Source organism: Stenella coeruleoalba (assembly GCF_951394435.1).
Source record: "Stenella coeruleoalba genome assembly, chromosome: 2".
NCBI classification, from domain to species: Eukaryota; Metazoa; Chordata; class Mammalia; order Artiodactyla; family Delphinidae; genus Stenella; species Stenella coeruleoalba.
In genome coordinates, this window is record NC_137147.1 from 141718857 (window position 1) to 141743692 (window position 24836).

The 24836-nt window shown below is 46.7% G+C and overlaps 1 protein-coding gene across 4 annotated transcripts in view; it reads right to left on the reverse strand.

The window, feature by feature from the left end:
- The window catches only part of SLC24A1 (solute carrier family 24 member 1), a 42502-nt gene that overhangs the window by 11978 nt on the left and 5688 nt on the right, over positions 1-24836 (reverse strand). For 3 of the 4 annotated variants that reach the window (XM_079912494.1, XM_079912493.1, XM_079912495.1), the window contains 3 exons: positions 21602-21739; positions 15422-17429; positions 2402-2510 (listed from right to left, as the gene is read on the reverse strand). In XM_079912494.1, the coding sequence (XP_079768620.1) occupies positions 2402-2510; positions 15422-17299 (1987 nt within the window). In that variant the 5' untranslated portion in view covers positions 17300-17429; positions 21602-21739. The remainder of the gene's footprint in view (positions 1-2401; positions 2511-15421; positions 17430-21601; positions 21740-24836) is intronic. The other variant, XM_079912496.1, reaches the window with a different exon arrangement.

The window sequence follows — 24836 nt, forward strand, 5'->3', positions numbered from 1 at the left end:
AACTGTGAAGGTTTGGGAATCAAACTCTGCCTGGGTCCAGGATGGGCAGGACACAAAAGCAGGTCTGGAGTTTCCTTCTCTCAACCTGTCTCCTAAACAATCAGGCTGGTTGAGCTGCAGCTGCCTCTGGCAACAGGCTCCATCCTGCAGAGCCATCACTCTGGCAAGTGTGGTCCCTCGAAGTGTCCTGGTGGGCCTGCTCAGCGGGTCCCGTCAGAACTGAGATGTCAGGTGGTGGGCACTCCACTGCCTACCTCATGCAGACTGCTCCAGTGCCCCCTTGGCACTGATCAAGCACTGCAGTCTTCTGTTAAACAACGCATAGCTTTTTGAAGGGCTCCCCTGGTTCCAGTCCTGGTGCTGAGAATACCTGCTGACTGTTGGCTGGAGGAGCTGGCAAGAAAACCAAGTTCCCCTCTTTCCTTCTCCTTCCTCATCACACGCCCTAACCTCTCATTTCCCATGCCACCGAGGAAAGCAGGTCCGCTGAAGGGCCTCTCTCTGTTTGTTTCTATCTCTGTCTCTTTCTTTGTCTCTCTCTTATACACACACACATGTGTGAGTGAAATCACCAGAAGAAGCATGGGATTCTGGAGAGGTAAAGCCCCTACCCAGGGTAAGAGTTCAGACCATGGATCAGCTCTGTGGAGAGAGTTCATTGCTTGGAAAGGGTGGAAACATCTGGATAGCCATCTGGAAAGAGCATACGGAAACACAAACATGTATCTGCAAAGTGTTGGGAACAAAGGCCTTCATCCCAGCCCTGCCTGATCCAGCCCTTCCTGGATGGAATCTCAGGGTGCAGGATCAGGGCCAGCTTCTCTGAGCGGGACTGCATCCCAGGCACATAAGCAATCATTCCCTGGGAGGGCCATTCCATACCCATCGCACACCCACACAGGGTACCAAGCATGCTTGTCTTCCTGGGGATAATTGCCACTGGCTCCCCCAGCACTTGTTTCCTCACATGGCCTCTCAACTCTCAGTGCGGCCGGATCATCTCCTTAGTATCAATCTCCTCTGACCTCAGCCTGGCCTGGACATGGCCTGGACATCACATAATCCTGTTAGGACAAGCCAGCAGATGGCTGCTGCTCATGGAAGTGGCCCAGGCAGGGGGCCCTGCAGTCCCATCCAGGAGAAGGTCTTTATCTTTAAGACTTTGCTGAGTCAGTGATTCCACGAGGAGGGCCAGGCCTAACCCAGGGATACAGCTTCCTTCACTGTGCCCAGGCCAGATACGCCCCCAGCACTGATCACCCACAGGCTGTCCAGTGCTGCAGACTCCACTCTTGAAACCCCAGGGGTACTGTTTTTCTGGAGCTGACAGGGGGGTGGCCTCTCCCAATGTCTGCGGAAGCTCCTCGTGAGGATTTTCTAGGGAAGGTTTGATCACCTCGTCTTTGACCATATGCTTGTTTTAAACAACCAACAACCCAGTATCATATGTGAAGAAGATGCTTCAGGGCCTGAGAAATTCTGAGGTCCCTAAAATTTGTCCCTGGGGCTCATGGATCAGTCTCTGGTGTCATATTCGGCTCAGTCCTCAGCCTCCTGCCCAGCTGCACTCCAACTCCCTGGCTTCCGCCCAAAGGCCAACCTTTCCTTGATGGGCCTCATGCTGGCGCTCCAGTTCTGCAGCAGTGTCCCAGAGACAGAGGTGCCCAAGGAGAAGAGAAGCGTACCTGAGGATGCCCTTTAGGGGCCTGCGAAGCCTGTTGGAGGTAGCTCTCTGGGGAAGCGGGGCAGAAGGCAGGTCTCCGTAAAGTGGGTGGTGAGGATCTCAGCTGCCTCCATCATTTGTCAACTTGGGCATCAGCTCCCACTACACTTTGGACCCTCACCTGGTGGCCCCCAGGGTGTCCTTTGGGATACCTGGCTTGGGGAGGGGTCAGCAGGCTTCCTAGGACTCTGGAGCTGAATACAGAGCAAAGGGAGGCACCATCCAGAGCTTCCAGCTGTGGGGCCCCGCAGGTGATGCCCCCAGAAGCAGCCCTGGCCACACTATCTTGCTGGAGACTCTGTGGGACACTGGGGCTGACGCATGGGGGTGGGCTCTGCAGGAAAGTCACGGAGGGCAGCCCCAACATAGACCAGTGCATGGCACATGACACTCATGGCCTCACTCACGGCAGATGAACCCTTTCATTTTACAGGAGGGACACGGAGACAGGGAGGTAGTGGGATGTGGATACCTAAGGACCTTAGCTCCTCCGGGCCCTCTCCTGGTGGGTCTTCCCAGACTGCCTGCCTCTACCACCCTCTCTCTGCTAACTCTCTTCCCACTCCCACCCTCACTCCACGTGCTGCCTCTCAGTTTTGCAAGTCCCAGTTCTTGTTCAGCTGCAGGAGGGAAGGAGTGGACAGGGAGACCACGCAGGTCTGGGCAGACCTTGCTTACCTTCCCCCAGAGTGTCCAGGCTGCGGAAAATGAGCTGGTAGATGGTGCTGCGGATGGTGCTGTTGTGCAGAGAGGCCAAGCTGCTCCCTTGGGTCAGCATGGACGCGAGCTAAGCAGGAGAGAGCGGCACAGGCCTCAGTGGGCCTCTGCCCGAGCCGGGGGAGGAGCCGCACGGGGGCCTCACTAACCCTCCTCCCTCCTATAAAGATCAGGCCAGAAGCACAGGAGCCTTATCCTGGCACCCCGTCTTCCTTCACCTCAACAGGACAGTTACAGTGCTTTCTTTCTCAGCCTCCCCTCAACTCTTCCATGACTGGCTAATTCCACATACCAAGTCATTCCCCAAGCTCTTTGACAGGGAGCAGACAACGTGTATTAAAGACACCACATTACCGAGGGTTTGTCCATCCCTGCGAGTACATCCTCAAAGAAACACTCTCACCCATACACCTCACAGACAGCCCCACGGTGCATGGGCACAGCCCCTTACAGTCCACAAAGAGCATCATGGTGCTTTATCTCTGCCCCACCCCCAGACATAAGCAAGGCTTTGATCCCCACCTACAGAAAAAGAAATGAAAACTCAACAAGGCTGGGTGGCTTATCCAAGGTCGTAAATGAAGGAGTCAAGACTAGCACCCAGGTCTTCTGATTCCAGCCCTTTCTTTTCTACCCACATGCTCAAGAGACCTTCACGGGCACACACATACACACATCTGTATGTGCAGACACACGGATGTGACACACATTCATTCACAGTGCTAAAAAAGAGACAACAGGTCCAAAATGGAGTCACTTGTACTCTGCCCACATCACCAAACCAAAACATAAAATACCTAACTGCAGTTTCAGCCCCTCCCGGGAACAGACTCTTAACCAGTCAGTTTGGAATTAACTGGTTAGCACACTAGTGAGGTAATCTACCCGACAGACCCCTGCTGTCCCCCAAAGGAAGGTGACCTTGCCTGAAACAACCTGGAACTCCTTTCTATTTGCTAGATGGGATGCCGGCCAATTCATGAATTGTTGAATAAAGCTGATTTGATTTTTAAACTTAGCTGAATTTTTTTTTTTTTTAATTACGATAGCGACACACATAGAAACATCATCTGACTTAACAAGGGAACATCCAAAGTCAGACAAACTGCTTGCTTGGTCCCTCCCTCCCTACCAACCAACCCTCTGGATCTGAACTCTTCTGCCATCTAGTGGCTATGGTAACACAATACTTCACAACAGGCCTACAGATTTTCATAGGATGCGGGAGGTTTCATGCAGACCCTGGCATCTTCTCTCTAAGGTCCCCACTTCTTCCCAAATGCCCACAGGGCAAAGACAGCTAAGACACAGTTTTTCAGAAATCTCAGATCCCCCCGCCCCACCCCTCGTATGTTTCTCTTAGTTCTGGGGCATTCCAAAGCCGCAGGTAATTAGGCTTTTAGATCAATCATAGAGTGTTGGGTCTACAAAATGGGACTTGAGTTCATCTAGCCCAGTCATTCTACTGATGCAGAATCTGAGGACCAAGCTCACACAGGCAGTGAGCAGTGACATTCTGGACTTAGCTCCCAAGCTAGCACCTCCTCCAAGGCCACCTGGAGGTGACAGTCCCTCTGGCTCCTTCCCTGGCTCACCCTGGCAGCGTTCCCAGGAGCTTCCCAGGTCTGAGCCCAGCCCAGTATCCCCAGAATCAGGGCCACAGCGCCCTGGGTCTGTGGTTGTCCTCTGAAACCCTGCAGTATCCCCACTGGGCAGACTCCACACAGCACCCACCTTCAGCTTCTTGTTATCCTGCTGCTCATCCACCACAACTGTCCCACCGCCCAGCTGCAAATAGGGACAGGAATCACAAGATGTTCAGAGAGACCCTCACCCTTCCTCCCTACTTCCCTCTCTATCCAGGCAGCCCTCATGTGGGAACACAGAAACACACCCAGAGATAATCTGGCCTCAGAAAATGTTTTAACATGTCCACCACCCCCAGCCTGGCCTTCCACAATCTGGCTTCAGCCTGCATGCAGTATTCCCAGTCAAATGTGTCCACTCACTGAGGTCCAGTAACACCAGCTACAGCTGTCTTTCAGTCTCTCAAATGCACCATCCTCTTTACCCACCTCGAAACCCTCAGCACACGGTCCCTCCTCCTCTGTTTGGAACCCTCTTTCCTCCACTCCCCACGTTTCAGGTCTCCACTTACATGTCACCTTCCTCTGGGAAGCTAAGGTGCCCAGCTAATTCTCTCTTATTGACTCCTTTTCCTTCATAGCACTTTCCCCAATCTATTGTATGTTATTTGTATGTTGGCAAACCCAAGTAAATTGACTGTCCCACTAGAATCTTGAAGGCAGACTATTTCATCCATGACACATGCTTGTATGTAAAGCATGAGAACACTGCCTGGCACTTAGCAAGGGTTCAGAAAACATTGGTTGAATGAATGAATGAATGAACAGTCTCCTGCATATACCTAACCAATTCCAATTCCTAGTCCCTTGTTCATGCCTTTGCCCTCTGCCTAAAATGCCTTCTCCATTCCTCTATGCCTAACAATTTTTCAGAAAAATCAGGGTGAATTCTTACATAAAGCTTTCCCAAATGGCCCCTTTCACCCCCACCCCAGCCCTCACTCCAGCTCTCGACAATACCTCTCTCCTCAAAAGCTGTATAACAACAGTGGACACATTTTGTGATACCAAAAATCTGGCTCTATAATCGAATAAGTGCTTGCTAGTGTCCTGGGGAAGCTGTAGGGCAGCCAGCTGGGGAAGGGGACAGACCTAGAAGACCCGAGATGAAGAATCATTATGCCCACAGTATTTACTCCCTGAAGCACTAGCTTGCCACTTTGCATTTACTATCTCGTAACACCATCCGAACTTCTAAAGAAATCATCGTTGTTCACACGTATTAGTTGTCTACCCAGCTAGACTTCATGTCTTTTTGAACTACGATATAGTTATCTCTGTTCCCCTAACCTGTGGCATAGTGTCTTGTACACAGCAGATGCTCGGTTAAGGAGAGCTCAACGAGTAGATATGCCAAGTGACCTCTAGCGCCATCTTCAGGCAGCAGAGTCACCAATGGCTGCCCCCAGTAATTGTCTTCACCTTCCACTGCCTCGCCCACCTCACCAACCTCCATGGCCAGAAGTAGAACTGGACTTGCTACACTCCCATCTCTGCCTGATCAGAAAATACAGAGAATACTGCCTGATTCAGGGCCACCCACCCATCCATCCGCCCAATTTGTTCACTCATTCAGTTCTTAATTTCTGAGTACCTGCTGTTTACCGGGCACTGTGCTAGTGCTGTAGGGATACAAAGATGTTTAAGGCATGGATTCTACTTACAGAAAGGAATTGAGACCAATGATAACATGAACACATGACAAAGCAGAATGTGCCTGAAGAAATGAGAGGCACAGATTAAGGTGCTGTGCTGGGATGGACACGGAAGCCTTCTGAAAGTAGGTGAAGTTTGGATAATCTTTGAAGGATGGGAGAGGTTTGAATGCTTGGATACACATTGTTGAATGAATGAACAAATGGACGAACATACAAATGAATGAACCAAAGCAGAAATAACCAATCTGAATATGAAGGGGGCACTGTGGATTTTCTGAACAAATCCCCTCTTTCACAATTCTGGGATATTGGAGGCTACAGCACCAAACCCCACTGGCCCAGCCACCTCACTATTTATCACATCCAACTGTCACCCAATGAGTTCTTAGAAATACAAAAGGCCAGGCTACCCTTTGGGATGGCTGGTTCTGTCCACAAAAGGGCAGGAGAGACTGACTTTTGCCCCACGAAGCACATGCCTAATGATTTCTCTTCCATTCAGATTTATTTAAGTCAAAATACTTCTCTACGGGTTCACTGTTCATTGCACATATCAACATCTTCTACCCTCAGTATGCGCTTCTAACTTTCTGAAGCCCTTCACATGCATTTTCTCATTCCATATTATTAATTCTATGAAACAGACAAGGCTAGTATTATTATTGCTATTTTGGCAGATGACAAAACTGAGATGCAGAAAAGATTCTGTGACTTGCCCACACTCACAACAATAGTGAAAGAAACCCCGACCTCCTAATCTCTATTCAGAGGATTGTTTTTGTTGTTTTTACTAAATCACATTTTTTTCCCAAGCATAAATAAGGAAATGAAGTCAAATTTATATTTCCTAGTGGCTCTGTTTCATATTATTGACATTTCAGGTAAATGGATATAAATGTTTGTCTACATTTGAGTGTGACTGATGGGTAGCGGTACCAGCAAGTAGGTGCTTTCAGAGTATGCCCTTATTACAAACACATTCCCACATCCACCTCTCACACTACACCAATCATCCTCCTTTTTCTTCAGCCCCATCATCCCCACCTTCTCGCTCTCCTCATGAAAATTAACCAGAGGGCTGAGGAAACCAAAGAAGATGTCTTCATGCCAGCCAAACCCCCAACACCTGTGATGCATCTTGATGAGGATGAGCAACAGTATCCCTTGCAGCCAGCCGTTCACGGGAACCTGTGCCGGTGAACAAGGCGACCCTTCGGGGGCTTGTCCTCCTGACCTCCAATTCCTATCTCCCACTGATGTAGCAGTTAATCATTGACCTCTCCCTTTCTAGACCACCCATGACACAGTTCCTGAACTGCACATTCCGGTCTGCGTGTTTTTTGAAACATTCATTCAACAAATATTTACTGAATGCCTGGTTGAGTCCTACCTTCATTGAATACAGTCTAGCACCCTGATCCACTCACCTGTCTAGGCTGGAAACCCAAAAGTCTGCCCAAATTCCTCCTCGCTTCCTCACAGCTCATCTACAACCAACTGTCAGATCTAGTTCCTGAAAGTCCTCAAATTCGGCCTCATGTCTCTATTCTGCCTACAATGCTGCAACAGCCTCCTGACTCCTGGACTGCTCCTCTTCTGGTTCCTCATTCACTCGTTAGCCAGAGTGATTTTCTGAACAAAGCACATCATGTCCCTCCCCTGCACCCTGGGGGCTCAGTGTCCTCAGGAAGGAGTCCACACTCCTTAGCTGAGCATATTCCACCCTCCTGCTTACCTCCAGTTCAGTGCTGTCCAATAGCAATAGAACGCAAGCCACACATGCAATTTTAATTTTTTTAGTAGCCACATTTTTAAACAGTAAAAGAAACAGGTGAAATTAATTTTAATAATGTATTTTATTTAACCCAATATATCAGAATTATAATTCAACATGTAATTAATATAAAAATATCAATGAGCTATTTTACCTTTTTTCTCATATTAATATACCCAATGTATATTTCATACTTACAGCACATCTCAATTCAGACTAGCCCCATTTCAAGAGCTCAGTAGCTACATGTAGCTAGTGGCTCCCATACTGGACAGTGCAGCTATAGTCTCATCACCCTCTCTCATTCCCCTGGCCTTTATACATGCCTAGGAGACTCCTATCCCTTCTTCAGTCAGCCAACCCCTGCTTGTCCTTCAAGATTCAGCTAAGAATCACCTCCCTTAGGAAGCCTTCCCTGACTTTTGTTGAGATGTCCACTCTCGGCAGTGCTAAATCCCTCAGCACTTACCTATAGCATTACACATGATATGGTAAATATTACTTTTATTTTTCTGTCTTCCCCACTAAGGGGGATTTACCACAGAGCTGATGAAGCTTAAACTTCAGGGCCCATCTCTCCTCTCACAAACACTTTCTGAGGCCTCATAATTAATTTTGTAGCAATAGTTTTATATTCCTTTTCTTAAAGAGTGTCAGACCCCACAAAACCTGGATCAACTCCTGCTCCTCTGCTAGGTTGAGCCCCTTGAGTGCTGCCTTATTTCTCACTGTATCCCCAGACCCTACACAGGTTTCATACAAAGAGATTCCATAAATGTTTGCCAAATGAATGAACATCAGAGTTCTTTGGGGCTTAATCCTAATCTCTCTCTCTCTTTCAAAGTAGCATCAGCTGGTCCTTGATTTTAATAACCATACATTTATTGGCGATTCACAAATCTCTATTTCCAGCCCTGACCTTGTTCATAAGCTTTAAGCCCATTTGTGCAACTGTCTCATAGACATATCCACTTGGAGGTGACATAAACACTCAAACTCACCATTCCAGAGCGGGAATTGAGTCTTCCTAAACCTGTTCTTCCTGTAGTCTTCCTTTTCTCACTAGGTGGCGCCACCATCCACCCTGCTGCTCAAGCGAAAAACCTTGACTTCCACTCACCCTCCACATCCACACCATCACCAAATCCAGACGATTCTGTTTTCAAAATATCTCTCAAAGATACAAACACACACACACACACACACACACGCGCGCGCGCTGGATGCCCACAACAGCCTCCTAACTGGACTCCCTACTTCCACCCTTGCACACCTACCATTCATTTTGTACATAGCAGTTAGGGAGTGACCTTTTAACTATGACTCCTCATTACATCATTTCCCATTGAACTTCAAATAAAATCCAAACTCCGTATCTAATCCACAAGGCCTTGATGAAGCAGCTCTCATCCCCGTCTCTAGTGTTATCCTGTACCACTCTCCCCTTACTCACTATACTGGCCTCCAGTTCTTTCTTCTAGTGCACCAAGGTCTTTCCCTGCTCTGAGCCTTTGCAAATGCTGTTTCCTCTTCTTCCCCTATGGAGCATGGGGAAGAATTCCAGAAGAATTCTCATGGAACTCTACTTGGACTGTCTACTTGAACTTCTCCTCCTCCAGGAGGACTCCCCTGCTCTTCCTCGCTAAAGGGGGCCCACTACCTACAGTCACTCTCCATCACATACACTATTTCTTTCACAGCACTTTTCATACTCAGAAATATGTTATTTTACTTGTTTATCATCCATATGCCCACTCCCCCACACTAAAACATTTTCTGTTAGTTTTATATTTCCAATTTATTCAGGTAGCAGAGCACCTAGAAATCATGCTGTTATTTGTAGAACACCATGAATATCTAATTTCATATTTAATCTCATCACATACACTAGGAAAAAAGATTACTCTGTTGTAGGAGTAACAGAATACGTAAAATCTCTTAGAAGCATACACACATCCATGGAAACAACACGCTATTCTGCCAGGCATGACCAGATGTTTGAGTTTTTCTGTTAATATTTGTTTGTTTCTTATGCATTCATTTTGTCATCTGCTAGCACCCACAAGCAGATGAATGCTGAAAGCTTAAGAAAATTTTATGAAGAAAAGAAGCCTTTACACTGAGAATTTGATTCTTACCATATTTTCCTGACAACTGGAGGGAAGCTGACTATTATTTAAGAAGTTAGGTAATTCCCTGGACTCCACACTCTCACTGCCGAGGGCCCGGGTTGATCCCTGGTCAGGGAACTAAGATCCCACAAGCTGCGTGGTACGGCAAAAAAAAAAAAAAAAAAATTAAAGGAGGGAACCCCTCAGCCTAGCTAGGATGAGTTCTTTGGGAGCAAAGTGGATTCCCTGCAGGCTAGTAAGGTCAGGCCCACAGAGGCAGGAAGGGCCCTGGTGGCTGCTTCCTGTCCAGCACCCCTGTCTCCACAGCAGACAGCTGGTTGTCTAGCAGTACAGGTCACTGGAGTAAATGTTAACCCTGACAGGAAAGGGATGACTGGTTCCTAAGGAGGCACCAGGTTTGTCTGCTTGGGGTTTCTGCTGGTTGGTTTAAGAAAAAACCCTGCCAAGAAGAAAATAGCCTGCAATGCACTTAAGAAAGAGTGGCAGACTTCCTCCTGGAGTTTCACATTCTGAAGTATTCCTGGGGGCTGAATGTGGATATGGGGTTTCCAAAGGAGCCCGGACCAGTCTCATTCCCCACCTTGCATCCCTTTTCACCACTGGTGCCCCACAGGGCTGTCTTGCCAATCAGCATCTCATGCAGCTGGCCAGTTATTTCTAGCTAAGCTTGTAGCTCTCTCTATAAAGAAGGTCCCATCATCCTTCAAATACAAATAAGGCTTTTTGGCCAGGCTAGAGCCTCAACTTTGGCTTTCTGCAACTATACATGGTCAAGGAAGGTCAAATATTTATCATTTGGGGCCAGAACAAATAACACCGAGAGCTTTAAAACCAGGTAAAAAAGTTTCAGAGCAAGCTAAGTTAGACTGTGTCGATAACTATGCAAACACTTACCATTTCTGGGCTTCCCTGGTGGCACAGTGGTTAAGAATCCACCTGCCAATGCAGGGGACATGGGTTCAAGCCCCGGTCTGGGAAGATCCCACATGCTGCAGAACAACTAAGCCCGTGCACCACAACTACTGAGCCTGCGCTCTAGAGCCCATGAGCCACAACTACTGAAGCCCACGTGCCTAGAGCCTGTGCCTAGAGAAGCCACCAAAATGAGAAGCCCGCGCACGGCAACGAAGAGTAGCTCCTGCTAGCCACAACTAGAGAAAGCCCGCACGCAGCAACGAAGACCCAATGCAGCCAAAAATAAATAAATTAAATAAGTAAATTAAAAATAAATTAATTAATATATCTCAAAAAAAAATTTACCATTTCTTCATTGGGTTCATAAAAGGCATCCTCAAACCAATACATGTCAGTTTGACAATGTTGTCTGAAATATTTTTAGCTTTGAATTTTTTTTTTCCAGCCAGTGTGAAAAGAAAGACTTTAAAATAGTTACTATGTGTCTAGGTTCAATGATACATTTATTTTTTCTGAAAATACTCTTAAGTAATTTCTGATTAGAATCATTCACAAAAAAAACTTTATCCTGGTTCTAGATTACCAGAGCAGAATAAAAAGTAAAGTGAAAGGTCCTCCAGCTGAGAAACTCCACAGATAATCAGTTGGGTGAATATCTGATAAGAAAATGAATCATTCTCAGTTGATCTTACATCTCCAAATTGTTCAGGTAGGAGAACACCTGCGATTATGTTGCTTAGTAAAACACCACAGGGGTATTCCTATTCGTTTACTTATTGTCTGTGGCTGCTGTCAAGCTAACAACAACAGAGTTGAGTAGTTGGATAGAGACTATATGGCCTACAGAGCCTAAAATATTTACTGTCTGGCCCTTTACAGTAAAAGTCTGCCGACCCCTACACTAGTCCATCCCATTCGCTTTACAGATGAGCAGCGTGAGACCTCGAAGAAAAGCAAAGTGACTTTGTAGCACTTTGCACAGTGTTCCTTTTATCAGTTACTTTTGTCTATGTCTGTCCCTTCTACTGGAAGGGACATGATCTTTTTACTTCCCACACTGCTTTTCATTTAAGTGCTTAATAATATAGGTTTGTGGAGTAGCACTGACTTGCCCAGGATAACAGGGATAGTTAGCCATGGATACTGGGTTAAGACCCAGATAAATGGATTCATAAACTGGTGATAAGGACCACCAACTAGCTGCGTAACTTTGGCAGAGTTAATTATCCTCTCCGAGCCTCAGAGTCTCCTCATCTGCAAAATGGCAATAACAATTTATTCTTGCAGGGTTGTTTTTTTTTTTTCTTTTTTGGCCACGCTGCAGGGCTTGGGGGATCTCAGTTCCTCGATGAGGGCTTGAACCTGGGCCACAGCAGTGAAAGTCCAGAATCCTAACCACTAGGCAACCAGGGAACTCCCCTCCTGCAGGGGTTTTATGAGAAATTGTCGAGATAATGTACGTATGTCATAGGCCCCCCACAAGTATGGATTCCCTCCCCTACTCCTTTTTCTCTATAAACTGGAGACCCTGACCTGTTAAGAGTTCCCTGAGGAAACCACCAAATACTTGTGGAGCTTCTGCTTTAGGGATGAGACGTTGGGCTCAGCACTTTGGGAGATATAAAGATTATTTCCCCCATTTAGTGGCAATGATGACCCTAACACAGTGGCCACACCTCACCCCAGGCTGCCAACAGAGGAAGGGGGAGGCCCAAGTGTCTTTCCCGTTCCTGTTTCCCTCGAAGAAGGAGCTGGCTCCCACTGCCCTCTAATTGTCTTCCCCCTGCTTAAACTTCCTGAGCACTTGTGGCTTTGATTTCTCCCCAACCCTCCTCCTTGACTCCCTATCACTCGCTCTGGCCTTTCCGCACTTCTCTCTTACTTCCTTACCTTTGGGTGTGTGGCTGACTGAATAAGCCCAGTTTCCCTGACCCCCTGCCTTCTCAAGGAGAAGCTCAAAGAAGGAACCCATTAGTCAGGGAAGAGGTGTGAACTGATAGGTCAGCATGAGTGAGTGAGTAAGCAAGGCATGTTCATTTTCATAAAGTTTCATAGTTAAAGTAAGATAATTTGCAGAGGTGAGTACACATTCTTGCATAAATCACAAAAATGAATACCAACACAGTTTACTAGATCAAAGACTGGATTTTCAGAGAACTGCTTCAAGAATTCAAACAGAATGGCTTGCCTCAGTCTGTCACTGAAGTACAGGATAATTTACCTCCCTCTAACAAGATCACAGGTCTTGGGGCAGCCAAACACAGACAGAATGATATAAGCAAAGGCAGTTACCGCTCTCTCTGGCTTTAAGAAACCTGGGGTGAAACTCCAAATCCAGATGTTTTTAAAAATCACTTCAAAATAGCTACACTTTAATTATCTGGACTAATTTTTAGAAGGTAGTTGTTAGTGCTGCAAAGTCCTAACTATAGGTTTTCAATTTTAAATAAATATAAATTTACTTTCAAGGACAGCCAGTATTTCAACCTGTTTTTTTTTTTTTTAATAATGCTGTTAATAAAATTCATACTGGGGCTTCCCTGGTGGCACAGTGGTTAAGAGTCTGCCTGCCGATGCAGGGGACACAGGTTCATGCCCCGGTCCAGGAAGATCCCACATGCCACGGAGCGGCTGGGCCCGTGAGCCATGGTCGCTGAGCCTGCGCGTCCGGAGCCTGTGCTCTGCCATGGGAGAGGCCACAGCAGTGAGAGGCCCGCGCACCGCAAAAAAAAAAAAAAAAAAATTCATACTGGATCTGTTTCAATAAATAGATAAGAACAGTTGTAATCAGCACTGCTCTCACTGGTTGGCAAAGAACTGCTACTAAAGGCCTTGAAGAATGTTTTAAGTAAGTTACAAATTCTCTTTTGAAATCATGATTATGCTTTACTTGCTTGGCAAGCTTTGCTTTGATGGTCTAGTTCTGACAAAATTGAAAATTGAGAATTTGCAGAGTTTAAATAAAAACAGAATTACTATGAAGGACTGGGAGGCAAGTCAAGAGGCATTTTGATGTGGACCATTTTTAAAGTCTTTATTGAATTTGGTACAATATTGCCTCTGTTTTACATTTTGGCCTTTTGGCCATGAGGCATGTGGGATCTTAGCTCCCCGACCAGGAATCAAACCCGCACCCCCTACATCGGAAGGTGAAGTCTTAACCACTGGCCCACCAGGTAAGTCCCAATTTTGAAAACTGCTGGCCTAATGTATACCAAGGCATTAGATACTTTCTCAGAGAATAGTACCAGACTTCATGGCCACCCTCAGCAAAGCCTGCCCTGAGAACTTCATGAGGAGGGAGGACCCTGTTTCCTCATATTAAATGAGGTAATGCTCTGAGCCTCCCTTTCTTTTTTAAGCCTCTGGCTTCTTAAGAGCAGTCATCTGGAGGGAAATAGTACCGAATGGGGAGTTAGGATACTGGGTTCCCATTCCAGTGAGGATACCTTCTGGCTGTCCAACCCTGGGCAGGATATTTCTCCTTTTTGGGCCATCTGCAAAAATGTACTAATTGGAAGTCGGCTGACCAGATCAGAGAAACAACAGCTGTGCTGGGCCTGACAGAACGGAACTCATTTAGACACAAGACATTATCAATGAATGTTACCGCTACACAGAACATTTGCATGATTAGTTGGACTCTGTCATTTCCGCCAGAGATGGGAAAGGACCTGTCCAAGGTCACATAGTTAGAGGCAGAACTGGATTAGAACCCAGGTTTCCTGACTCTCAATTCTATGCTCTGAACACCACACATACCTCAGAAGTCCTAAAGGAAGTACATTTCATCTCCTTGTATCACACATCTCTGAGACACGTTGCTGAGTTTGGTCTCCATCCTGCCCACTCATCAAAACTGCACTGGATTAAGCAGCTAAATCCTTCCACTCTTTGCATGCAAAATTCTGCTCACACTAGTGGCCTGAGATCTGAAACAGGCAGGCTATGAACCAACTTTTGCCCAAACTCACCCTTTAGGAGCATGAGAGAAATGGGGGTCTGCGTTCCCTAGGGAACCCTCACTTTGGAGTCTCAAGGAACAAAATACTTGGGGATGAATTTTTAGAGATCACTTTCCCAATTAAATTTCACTATCCAGATTATTGAATCATGCAATGAATTTAGCAGGAAGGTCCCTCACAGGGGCAGAGAAATTCTTGGAAAGGAACTATGGGGTCAGAAGAATGCCCCAGAGTTGGAGCTCTCAGTCTCCAGTCAGCACAGAGAAAGGGCTCTGCACTCACGGCTGGCTTGTCAGTGGATGAGTGGAGCTCCCATCTTCAATATTTTAAAAACAAAACAAAACTCAAAAAGCCCCCTCCTTCTCAGATCCTAACCAAACTACCAGCCCCTCCAGGCCTGGAATGTGAATAAACAGGATTAAATGAAAGTGAGGGTGCTAGATAAACCCTCCACACCATGCCCATTTTATCATTTTTCCCTGCCTGATATCTCCTTGGACATTCTCCAAAGCCCAGCTCAAATGTCATTTCTGAAGACCCAATCAGAACAACCCGGGTTCATCCTGGCCCCACCATCTATTTGCTGTGTGACCTTGAACAGGTGGTTTAACTTCATTAGGCCTCAGTTTCTTCCCTTGCCAACGGGGGATCCAAATAATAACCATTTTATAGGACGATTAAGGGCTGACCCAAGTTCACTCCTGCAAAAGCCCCAGCATAGTGCCTGGCAGAGAACAGGACTCTATAAATATTGAATGCATTGCAAGGGAACCAGAACACTCACTCATCTCTTGAGGTCTGACCTAGCACTTTCCATTCTTGAGTCCCTGGCTTTCCCCCACCCCTTTTGCCCAAAAGGGGGCAGAGAAGCCTGAGCCAACCTGTTCTTACCTTGCTAAGGTCCCCTAGGGCCATGACCTTGGGCACTGGCCTCCTGCTGAGCTGCTTCTTCACCCAGAGCTCAAGCTGTTTGTTCCACTTCATGGTGAACACATAGAGGGCATAGGCCAGCAGAAGCAGCAGGCTCTCCCACCAGACAATGAGGCTATCCAGGAAGAAGAGGATGAGCATCATTAGGTCAAGGATGTAGAAGGTGATGTCACGGAACAAGGGCCACCAGGTGAGGTTGAGGATCTCCCGGGAGAAGAGGGCACAAGTGCCAATGACAAAGAGGATGTTGAACACCGCAGAGCCCACTATGGTGCCGATGCCCACATTGCTATGGGAGATGAAGATGCCGATGAGGGAGGTGAAGAGCTCGGGGGCAGAGCCTCCAGCAGCCATGAAGGTAGCACCTGCCACATCCTCAGAGATCTGCAGCTTGTCTGTGATGACACCCAGGGCTGGGACAAAGTACTCGTCACAAACGATGGCCAAGGCTACAAACACATACAGCATGCCAAAGATGTGCAGGACCACCCAGCCCTGCCTCCGCTCCTTCACACTGAACAGGTCTCGGGGGTACTCTGCCTTGGGGTGGAGGTCTGGCTGCCCAGAAGGCAGTACTGAGGGACTGGGAGTCTCTGGCATCCCAGCTGTTGTCAGACTGGGGGAGGGGTCAGTGGACGAGACTGGGACTGGCTCCACAACCACACAGTGATGGACCTGAGTGGTCGGACTTGCCCTGACCCTGGGAGTTGCTGGAGTGGTGGGTGCTGGTGAAGGGTTCTTCACCAGCCCCCAGAAGGTGGCTGAGGATATTCCAACGGTCGGTGCACTGGTTCTGGACGAGGGATTCCTAGCCTTCCACGCAGCAGTAGAGGCTTTGGTTTCTGTCGTGATGCTTACTGCCACCTGCCCCTCAGAGGTGGCTGCGGTGTGCTCCAGGACTGTTCCTTGGGGTGTTGTCAGGCTGTTTTTTCCCACTAACCCCCGGTGGTTGGTTGAGCTATTATTGTCCACTCTTCTGGTGGTAGTTAGGGTCTTCTCTTCTGCCACATTCCTTGGAGAAGTCAAGATGTCGGTTTCTAAGTCATTTATCAGGAAGGGTAGGGCGTTATCAGTTACTCCCTTGAGAGGAGTTGGGGTGGTTTCCCCCAATACTCTCTTGGAAGGGTTGGTCTCCAGTATTTTGTTGGTTGTCATAATTTCACTGTCTTTCACTGTTGCTCTGGGGGTGATCCCATGGCTCCTGGTCATTGTCATGAATGTGGATGGGGCGTAACTGTTCACCATCCTACCAAGTGGGGATGGGGTGTATTTCCTCACCTTTCCCCTGGCTTGAGTTGGGCGGTAGCTCTTCACTTCTCCCCTGCGTGTTGCTGGGGTATAATTATTTACCACTGGTCTGCCTGAAGTTGGAGGGTAGTGATTCATTGCTCCACTGGGTGTGGCTGGGGTGTCTTCCTTCACTTTTTCTTTGCGGGCTGCTGCTGGGCTGTCGCTGCTCTTGGGTGTTGCTGGAATGACGCTGGCTATTCTTCTAGGTATACTGGGGGTGTTCTCCATTGTTACACCAGGTGTTGTTCCATCTCTGCCTACTGTGGCTTGGGGTGCCCATGTCTCAACCTCCATCTCAGGGCTAGATTTTGGAGGGTCACTGCTCACCATCATCATCTCATTGTTGGAAAGGTCCCGGCTGGCTAGTTTTACAGGGTGTTGGGAAGAGACTGCTGCCCACAGTGAGGGGAGCCCCCGGGGGCTCCTCAGGTACTGGTAGGTGGAACCCATGATCAGCATTCCCAATAGGAAGAGGAGGCGCCTCCAATGAAGCCGCTTTGGCCAGAGTAACCGTCTCTCCTGCACTCCCATCCTGATCAATTTCCCCATGATGGCCAGTTATGCCTGGTTACAGAAGGCCTCTCATTCTGTCCACTGAAAGATGGGGGCTGCTCTGGGATTTAGATTAGAAATCAGAGAAGATTTCTCCATGAAGCCCAGCCAGGGGGTAACCACAAACCTAGAAAGAAGAAAAAAGAAGAGGTTATTTGCTCCTAAAAAGAGAGCTGGGATCCACCAAACCCTCATCTGGAAGAGTGACTATTCACACAGGGGCCTTTGTAGTGAAAGGCAGTTGTTTCTGCTGGAACAAAACAACCCCTGCCCCCTGCTCCAGGGGGCAATGTCTCCTCATGGGAAAAAGAGCATCTTGGGGTCCTCTTTGCTGTATAGGCATGCCAGCAACCCAGGTTCCTGAGCTGGGTCTACCCAGCCCTCCTAGGGATCCTTGCAAGAGGTCTGCCCACACTCTGCAGGTCCAGTCAGAGTTGCTGGGAGCTCAGTCATCTGTAGCTGGTGTCCCAGGCCACAAATCTCACCTTATCCAAGGCAAAAGGGAAGTAAGGAGATATGATTTTAAGCTTTAGACAGAAAGGGGCAGTAGTGGAAAGCAGTACAAGGCTCTATGTGTTTTTACTGGACTGATTTTAAAATGATTCCACCATCATTCAGAGAGGACAAAGCTTAAAATTTAACGTCATGAAGCTTCCCAGACAGTGTGTGGTGTCATGGGAGGAACATGGGGAATAGAGTCAAAGGCTAGGTTCCCAGATCTGCTGCTTACTAGCTGTGTCACCCCGGACAGGCTGAACCTCAGTGCTTCATCTGTAAAATGGGCATGATAACATATGCACTGATTATGCAAAGATTATCTCTGAAAGGACATCTGGAAAAGGGAAACTAATGGTCAGGGATCAGAGGGAGACTTACTTTTCAGTATATCCTATTGTTCAGTCTAACTGTTTAACCTTTTTATCCTGTGCATTGTATAATATTTTAAATTTAATTTCATAGAAATAATAATAGTAATAACAATACCCATCTATGTAAATAGTAATAACAATAGCTATGTCACAGGAATGTTAGGAGAGTAAAAACACATCTGGTCTGGGAAAAGCATTGTACAGAATCAATGCCCCGTAGGGGTTAGTTTTACATAAGGACTCAGGAGGGAAAAACATTTAAGGCCCTCAAAGAATTCTCAATTTATAAAGAAGGGCAGAGAAGCCCAGCCCAACTAAATATGAAATCTCTAATCAATGTCCACAGGTTATTACAAAACAATAACTAGAAATGATCAGTTTTGCATAAGAAATAATATATTACAAGTTAGATGAATAACCCATAGAATCTTAGGTCATTAAAGGTGGAAAGAATTACTGACACTGTTTAATGCAACTCCCCATTTGAGACATGAAGAAACTGAGGTCCAGAGACATGTGACTTGCTCAACATCACACAGCTAGTGAGCAGCAGTGCAGATGAGCTTTCTAAAGTCCCAGTCTTTCCAGCATACCACACTAATTAGCAATGCAAATACAATTGTCTTAAAAAGCAAAATAAGTATGGAATAAGTGAATTTCCTTCTTTGTCCTTGATTCCTATCGTCTTTCCACCATCTCCCTGTCTATCTAACCCTCGCCATATACTCAACACTCTGAATCTCCAAAAGAAACTTTGGAGAGTATCTCTTTCTGGTGTGCCACTGTTATGTAACAGAGCTGAGCTGGCACCCCAGCTGATCCCTCCTACCTAATCACATCATTTACCTTCAAACCTGGACATCTGGGTATCTTCTCAGTTCTGGAAACTTGTCAGAATCCAGGGTCTCAAAGAGTGAGTCTGAAGCTGTACAGCAGGGAACACCCCATCTCCTGCTCCCAGCTCCCCTATGGAATCCTAATTCAAGGCAGGGTCAGGTATGAAGGGCATCTCAGGGGAAGGATATCCAATCCCTGCTAATCCCCGCCTCTAAGAAGCTTATCAGGGCATTGTACAAGTTCTGGGTCCCACTGTCTCTGCCAGAGCCTGAGAGAGTAGACCTTCCCCCAAAGACAGATGGATTCTCTGTGGGCCCCTCCATTCAAGGGGGAAACTGGGGGAACTTCTCAAACTAATTTCTAAGCTCTGAGAATGAGAGATGATCCACAGTTTCCGGAAAGATTTGGAAAGATTCTGAAGGCACTCTGTTGGGAACCAAGAGAAAGTGCCTGAGGCTTAAAAGATCAGAAGACCTCAGTTAGCACCAGGCTCTGTTTGCTACTGTGTGATTCTAAATGTAATTTAAATGTAAATGGAGAGATAATAACACCTGTCCTACCTATTTGAAGGGTGGATGTGACAATCAAAGTTAAAAATAAGGGAGTATCTACTCAATTTTGCTGTAGAACCTAAAACTGCTCTAAGAAATAAAATCTATTTTTAAAAATGAGGGAATGTGAGAGAAATACTTTACAAACTTTAAAGCATTTCACACATGAAAAATATTTTATTAGGCCTAAGGGAAATTCTTGAGGGAGAGGGCACTGACAGATCTCCCCAGTGCAGGCTGGGACATACTGTCAACTGAAATAAAATACACAACCTAAAAGTAAATAAAACCAAATGTTTTATTTGGGGCGTTACTGAGGACTTAGGCCTGGAATACAACCTCTCAGATAGCTCTGAGGGATTGTTCCAAAGAGGTAAGGGAGGAGCCAGGATATATAGGAGCTTTTGCCAAAAAACCCCAGGTAGTCAAACACCAAAATATTACTGCTAGTTAAAGAAAAACCAGACATCTCAAGTTGAGTTAACTGATTTTCTATATATGGGACGATGCAAGAGTCTGGGCTTAATGAAATTATTCCTTTGATATGCACCTTACTTATGGGGGTGGGGGCAGCTTAAGTGCCTGATGGCTTGATGGCCACAACATGCTTTGCTTACTGATATGGCAGGTGACATTATTTGTCCACAGCACTTCCTCTTGGTCATAAATTCAACCAACATTTGGGAGGCATTTTATGACCAATTTTGTCTCATGGCTCTAGGAAGTGGTTCCTGGATCAGGCAAAGATTCTGTTGATAGGCCACTCAATGTGCTACTTTTTGGATCAGGCCCTATTGATAATCTAAAATTCTCTGGAATAGGCTGGCGGTCCAGTGGTTACGATTTGACGCTTTCACTGCCGGGGCCCGGGTTCGATCCCTGGTCGGGGGACTACGATCCCACAAGCCGCATGGCACAGCCTAAAAAAAAAAAAAAAATTTCTCTGGATCTCCGTCTTACTAGTCTATTATGATCCAGGAAATATTTTCTGCTTCTTCCCATACCTAGAGTTGCACTATTACGATTATTCTACATAAAGTTTTACAATTTAAAAGATCCATTGTTTGGCCACTGACAAGTAGTATTTTAATAGCGACTCAAACCAGTAAGATGCAAGGGGCATCCCCATAAGAGAGTGCAAAAGATGTAGCCTCCACAAAATCTAGAAAGTTTACTCCCAAAAACAGTCTAAGAAAGTAAAGGGCCTTCATTGTACAGGTGGATGCAATGAAGGTTAAGATGACAAAGGCCCCTTCTTGGCTGGGACCCCTTATGACAAATTTCCCTGAGAGCTGGCACAGCCAGACCAAAAACAACAATAAAAAACTGCTCAGAATCCCAGTCTATTCGACTGGCTGTCAAATGTACACCATATGTGTACCGCCCAGATGGCAGAGACCAAGCTCTCAAAACACACACACACACACACACACACACACACACACACACACACACACACACACACACACACACACACACACACACACGCCCTCTAAGAATATCAGGTAGAACCTTCACATCTCAAAGACACAAGGAGAGAACTGCAAGTTCTCCCTAGAAGGGCTTTTATTTCTTTAAGGTCAGAATTCTGAAAAAACGTTTTATCAAGCTGGCTTTCTCTAACTTAACTGCTTACACAATAAAAAGCCCCATATTGGCCATTTTCAGGGAGAGATTTCCTTTAATTCCCAATTAAGTAAGTACTTGTAGCTAAGTTTGTATATACATAAACCTGGCTGGGGTATTAGTTGGAGGCTGGCTTTCTGATGCCCCTCATTTAGGAAAGATGTTAGGCCAGTCTCTTACCTAATCACCCAGTTTAGACAGCTCAGTGTCACTCAACTGAGAAACCTAGTGTCTTTCAACCAGGCTCCCCTAGTATCTTTCAGCTGGGAGGTACTTTTTCCCAATGTCTTTCAACCAGGTCCCCACCCCACCCCATATCTTTCAACTGGGTAGCCAGGTACCTATTGTACACTGCCAATTAAAACTCAGGGACATCAACCAATAATCGGGAGATCTGAGAACCAGGAGAGACTCACCCAAATTCATCTGGACTCTCCAAGGAGGCGAATGGGCACAAGAGGCCTCTGCTGGTACCAAGGCTCTGGTTCCTCCTAGAGTTCAGGTGACGGAGGGAAGTCTGCTCTGGGTCCCTTTAAGGTCACCTAAACTGTCAACTGAAAAAAAAAAGCACAACCTAAAACTTGAGAATTATGTTTTATTTGGGGAATTACTAAGGACTTAAGCCCAGGATACAGCCTCTCAGATAGTTCTGAGGGACTACTCTGAAGAGGTAAGGGAGGAGCCAGGATACACAGGAGTTTTTGCAGAAAACCCAGGTAGTTGAACATCAAAAGATTACTGCTAGGGCTTCCCTGGTGGAGCAGTGGTTGAGAGTCCGCCTGCCGATGCAGGGGACACGGGTTTGTGCCCCGGTCCGGGAAGATCCCACACGCCGCGGAGCAGCTGGGCCTGTGAGCCATGGCCGCTGAGCTGAGCCTGTGCATCCGGAGCCTGTGCTCCGCAACGGGAGAGGCCACAACAGTGAGAGGCCCGCGTACCGCAAAAAAAAAAAGATTACTGCTAGTTAAAGGAAAATTAGACATCTCAAGTTAATGAGTTTAGTGTTTTTCTACGTATGGGAAGATGCAAGCATCTGGACTTAATGAAATTATTCCTTTGATATGTACCTTAAGTATCTAGGGCCAGGAGCCTGTTTATCTCCATCCTGAGTTCCCCTCCGGCTGCACCACTGGGAGGGAGTATGGGGCAGCTGTAGTGGCTGATGGCTTGACGGTCACATCATCCTTTGTTTACTGATATGGCAGGCAACATCCTTTGTCCACAATCCCAAGATACCTGAGGAATTGTGCGTCTAGCTCATGGCCGGAGCTGACTGATATGGGAGTGGAGCAAGGCAGTGGGGGCGGGGGGTGTCTCATGATCCTACCCACTCACCTGGAAACCATTTCAATCATTCAGCTAACTCTGCCTGATACTTACTGATTGCTCCTCTTTCCCTTCTCTGTTTCCCCCAAGGTACAGGGATAGCATGCTGCTTTGATTACTTCCATCTGAAATATCAGGTAATCCCTCACAGCTTCATCCCTGCCCTATTTCACCCTGAGTGAAGGTACCCAGACCCCTCTGCTGAAGCACACAGTGGCGCTCACTCTCTGTGGAAGAGCTGTCTTCATCTCTGGGTGTCCAGGGGTCACTCTGGGTGTTGTAAGCCTGGGTAGAGGGGCTGACCTCTGCTAGTTACCACATCGTTGCCTCTTAAGAGTGCTGCAGGCAAAACCAGATCTAGTTACACCAACTGTCTAACACAGTCACAGTTTGGTTCAGAAAGATGGAAAAAGGAACCCAATTCATGAGGGGAAATTATGAGTGATCTTTTTTTTCTAGAATAATTCCTCTATTTTTACATTATATGTGCAATATAGAAAATTCAGGAGAGGACTTCCCTGGCAGTCTAGTGGTTAAGACTCCACACTTCCAGTGCAAGGGGTGTGGGTTTGATCCCTGGTCGGGGAACTAAGATTCTGCAGGCCGCCATGTGGCACGGCCAAATAAAAAGAAAATTCAGGAGAGGAAAAATACTCAGAAAAGGATTCCTTTCTCTCATACACTCCTAACTGTTACCAAGGAGTTCTTTCTAGCATCTAACCTAACTCCCACTGTTGGGGGCAAACCTGGTTCCTTATGTCTTGTTCTCATGGGGTTATGGCACACTTTGAAATTCAACAGGCTATAGAAAAGTTTGCTGCTCAACCAAGAGTGGAAGCATTGTCTGTACCAGTGGTGTGAGTTTAGGCAAGAATTTAACTTCTCAATGACTGTAAAATGAGGGTAATAATGACACTACTTGCTTGGTAGGCTTATTGTAAGAATTAAGTTATATGTTAATATGTAAAACACATTAACAGTGGTGGTACCGTTGTTGTTATTCTGCTTTTGGAGATCATAGTCAGACTGTGTTGGTGGGAAGCAGATCTCCATGCATTCCATTGTGATAACGCTTTACTGTGTAATAACCTGATTAATGTTCGCATTAATCTCTTACTAGCAGGTGAGCTCCTGTCTTAATCACGGCTGAAACCCCAGAGTCCAGAACGGTGTCTGGCACTCAAAAAATTTATTTGTTGGGGCTTCCCTGGTGGTGCAGTGGTTAAGAATCCGCCTGCCAATGCAGGGGACACGGGTTCGAGCCCTGGTCCAGGAAGATCCCACAGGCTGTGGAGCAACTGAACCCGTACACCACAACTACTGAGCCTGTGCTCTAGAGCCCGCAAGCCACAACTACTGAGCCCGTGTGCTGCAACTACTGAAGCCCACGTGCCTAGAGCCCGTGCTCTGCAATGAGAAGCCACCACAATGAGAAGCCTGTGCACTGCAACGAAGAGTAGCCCCCTCTCGCCACAGCTAGAGAAAGCCCCGCGTGCAGCAACGAAGACCCAATGCAGCCATAAATAAATAAATAAATAAATAACTCTGTGCCTCTGTTTAAAAATAAATTAATTAATTAATATATTTGTTGATGGACTGAAAATGTACATCCCAGTGAGGAGATGCTCAGAGATGGAGCACCTGAGCTACACATGTGTGGGGTGGGGAGATGCCCACTCATAAAGGCTCACAGCCTTTCAGAGATCAGACTGCTGGAGAAAGACCAGCACCACCAAGGAGGGGAAGCTGATCTGCTTTTTCTATAAAGTTGTCTTATTTTATCCTCTCCCTGGAACAGGGTGGCAGGACAGGTGAGGTAAATCTAGCTGTGACTCTCACAATAATATCGGGGGCTGAGGAAGGCAGGGCTTTGGAGCTGGGCAGGATGGCAGGTAGGCCTTTCCTCTCCCACCCTCTGCAGCTCAAGGCCTTTCCCATGGTTCTATTAGAACAGGAGGGAGAAGGAATTAGGCTTTGCACCTGACACTGAGGGTTTGTGGTTGAGGCTGGTTTATTTCCGGGCCTACCTCAGGAGTTGATATCGACCCTACAGTTGCATGGTGGAATTAGACAAGATTTGGCAGGGGGTGCAAAATCCAATGCCTTCAGGGCCTGGGTGGATAAAATTAAGCTAAATCAGCTCTATTCAAAGTCAGCGGAGAGTAATAAGGGCTGTGTCTGGACAGAGAATGAATGACCCATCTATAAGCATTCCAATGTAAAACAGTTTAAAAATATTAAAGGCAAACAAAATGGGGCTAGGGGCTGAATTTGACCTTCTAGTACTTTGCAAACTCTAATAAAGTAACAAATCTGACCAGGAGC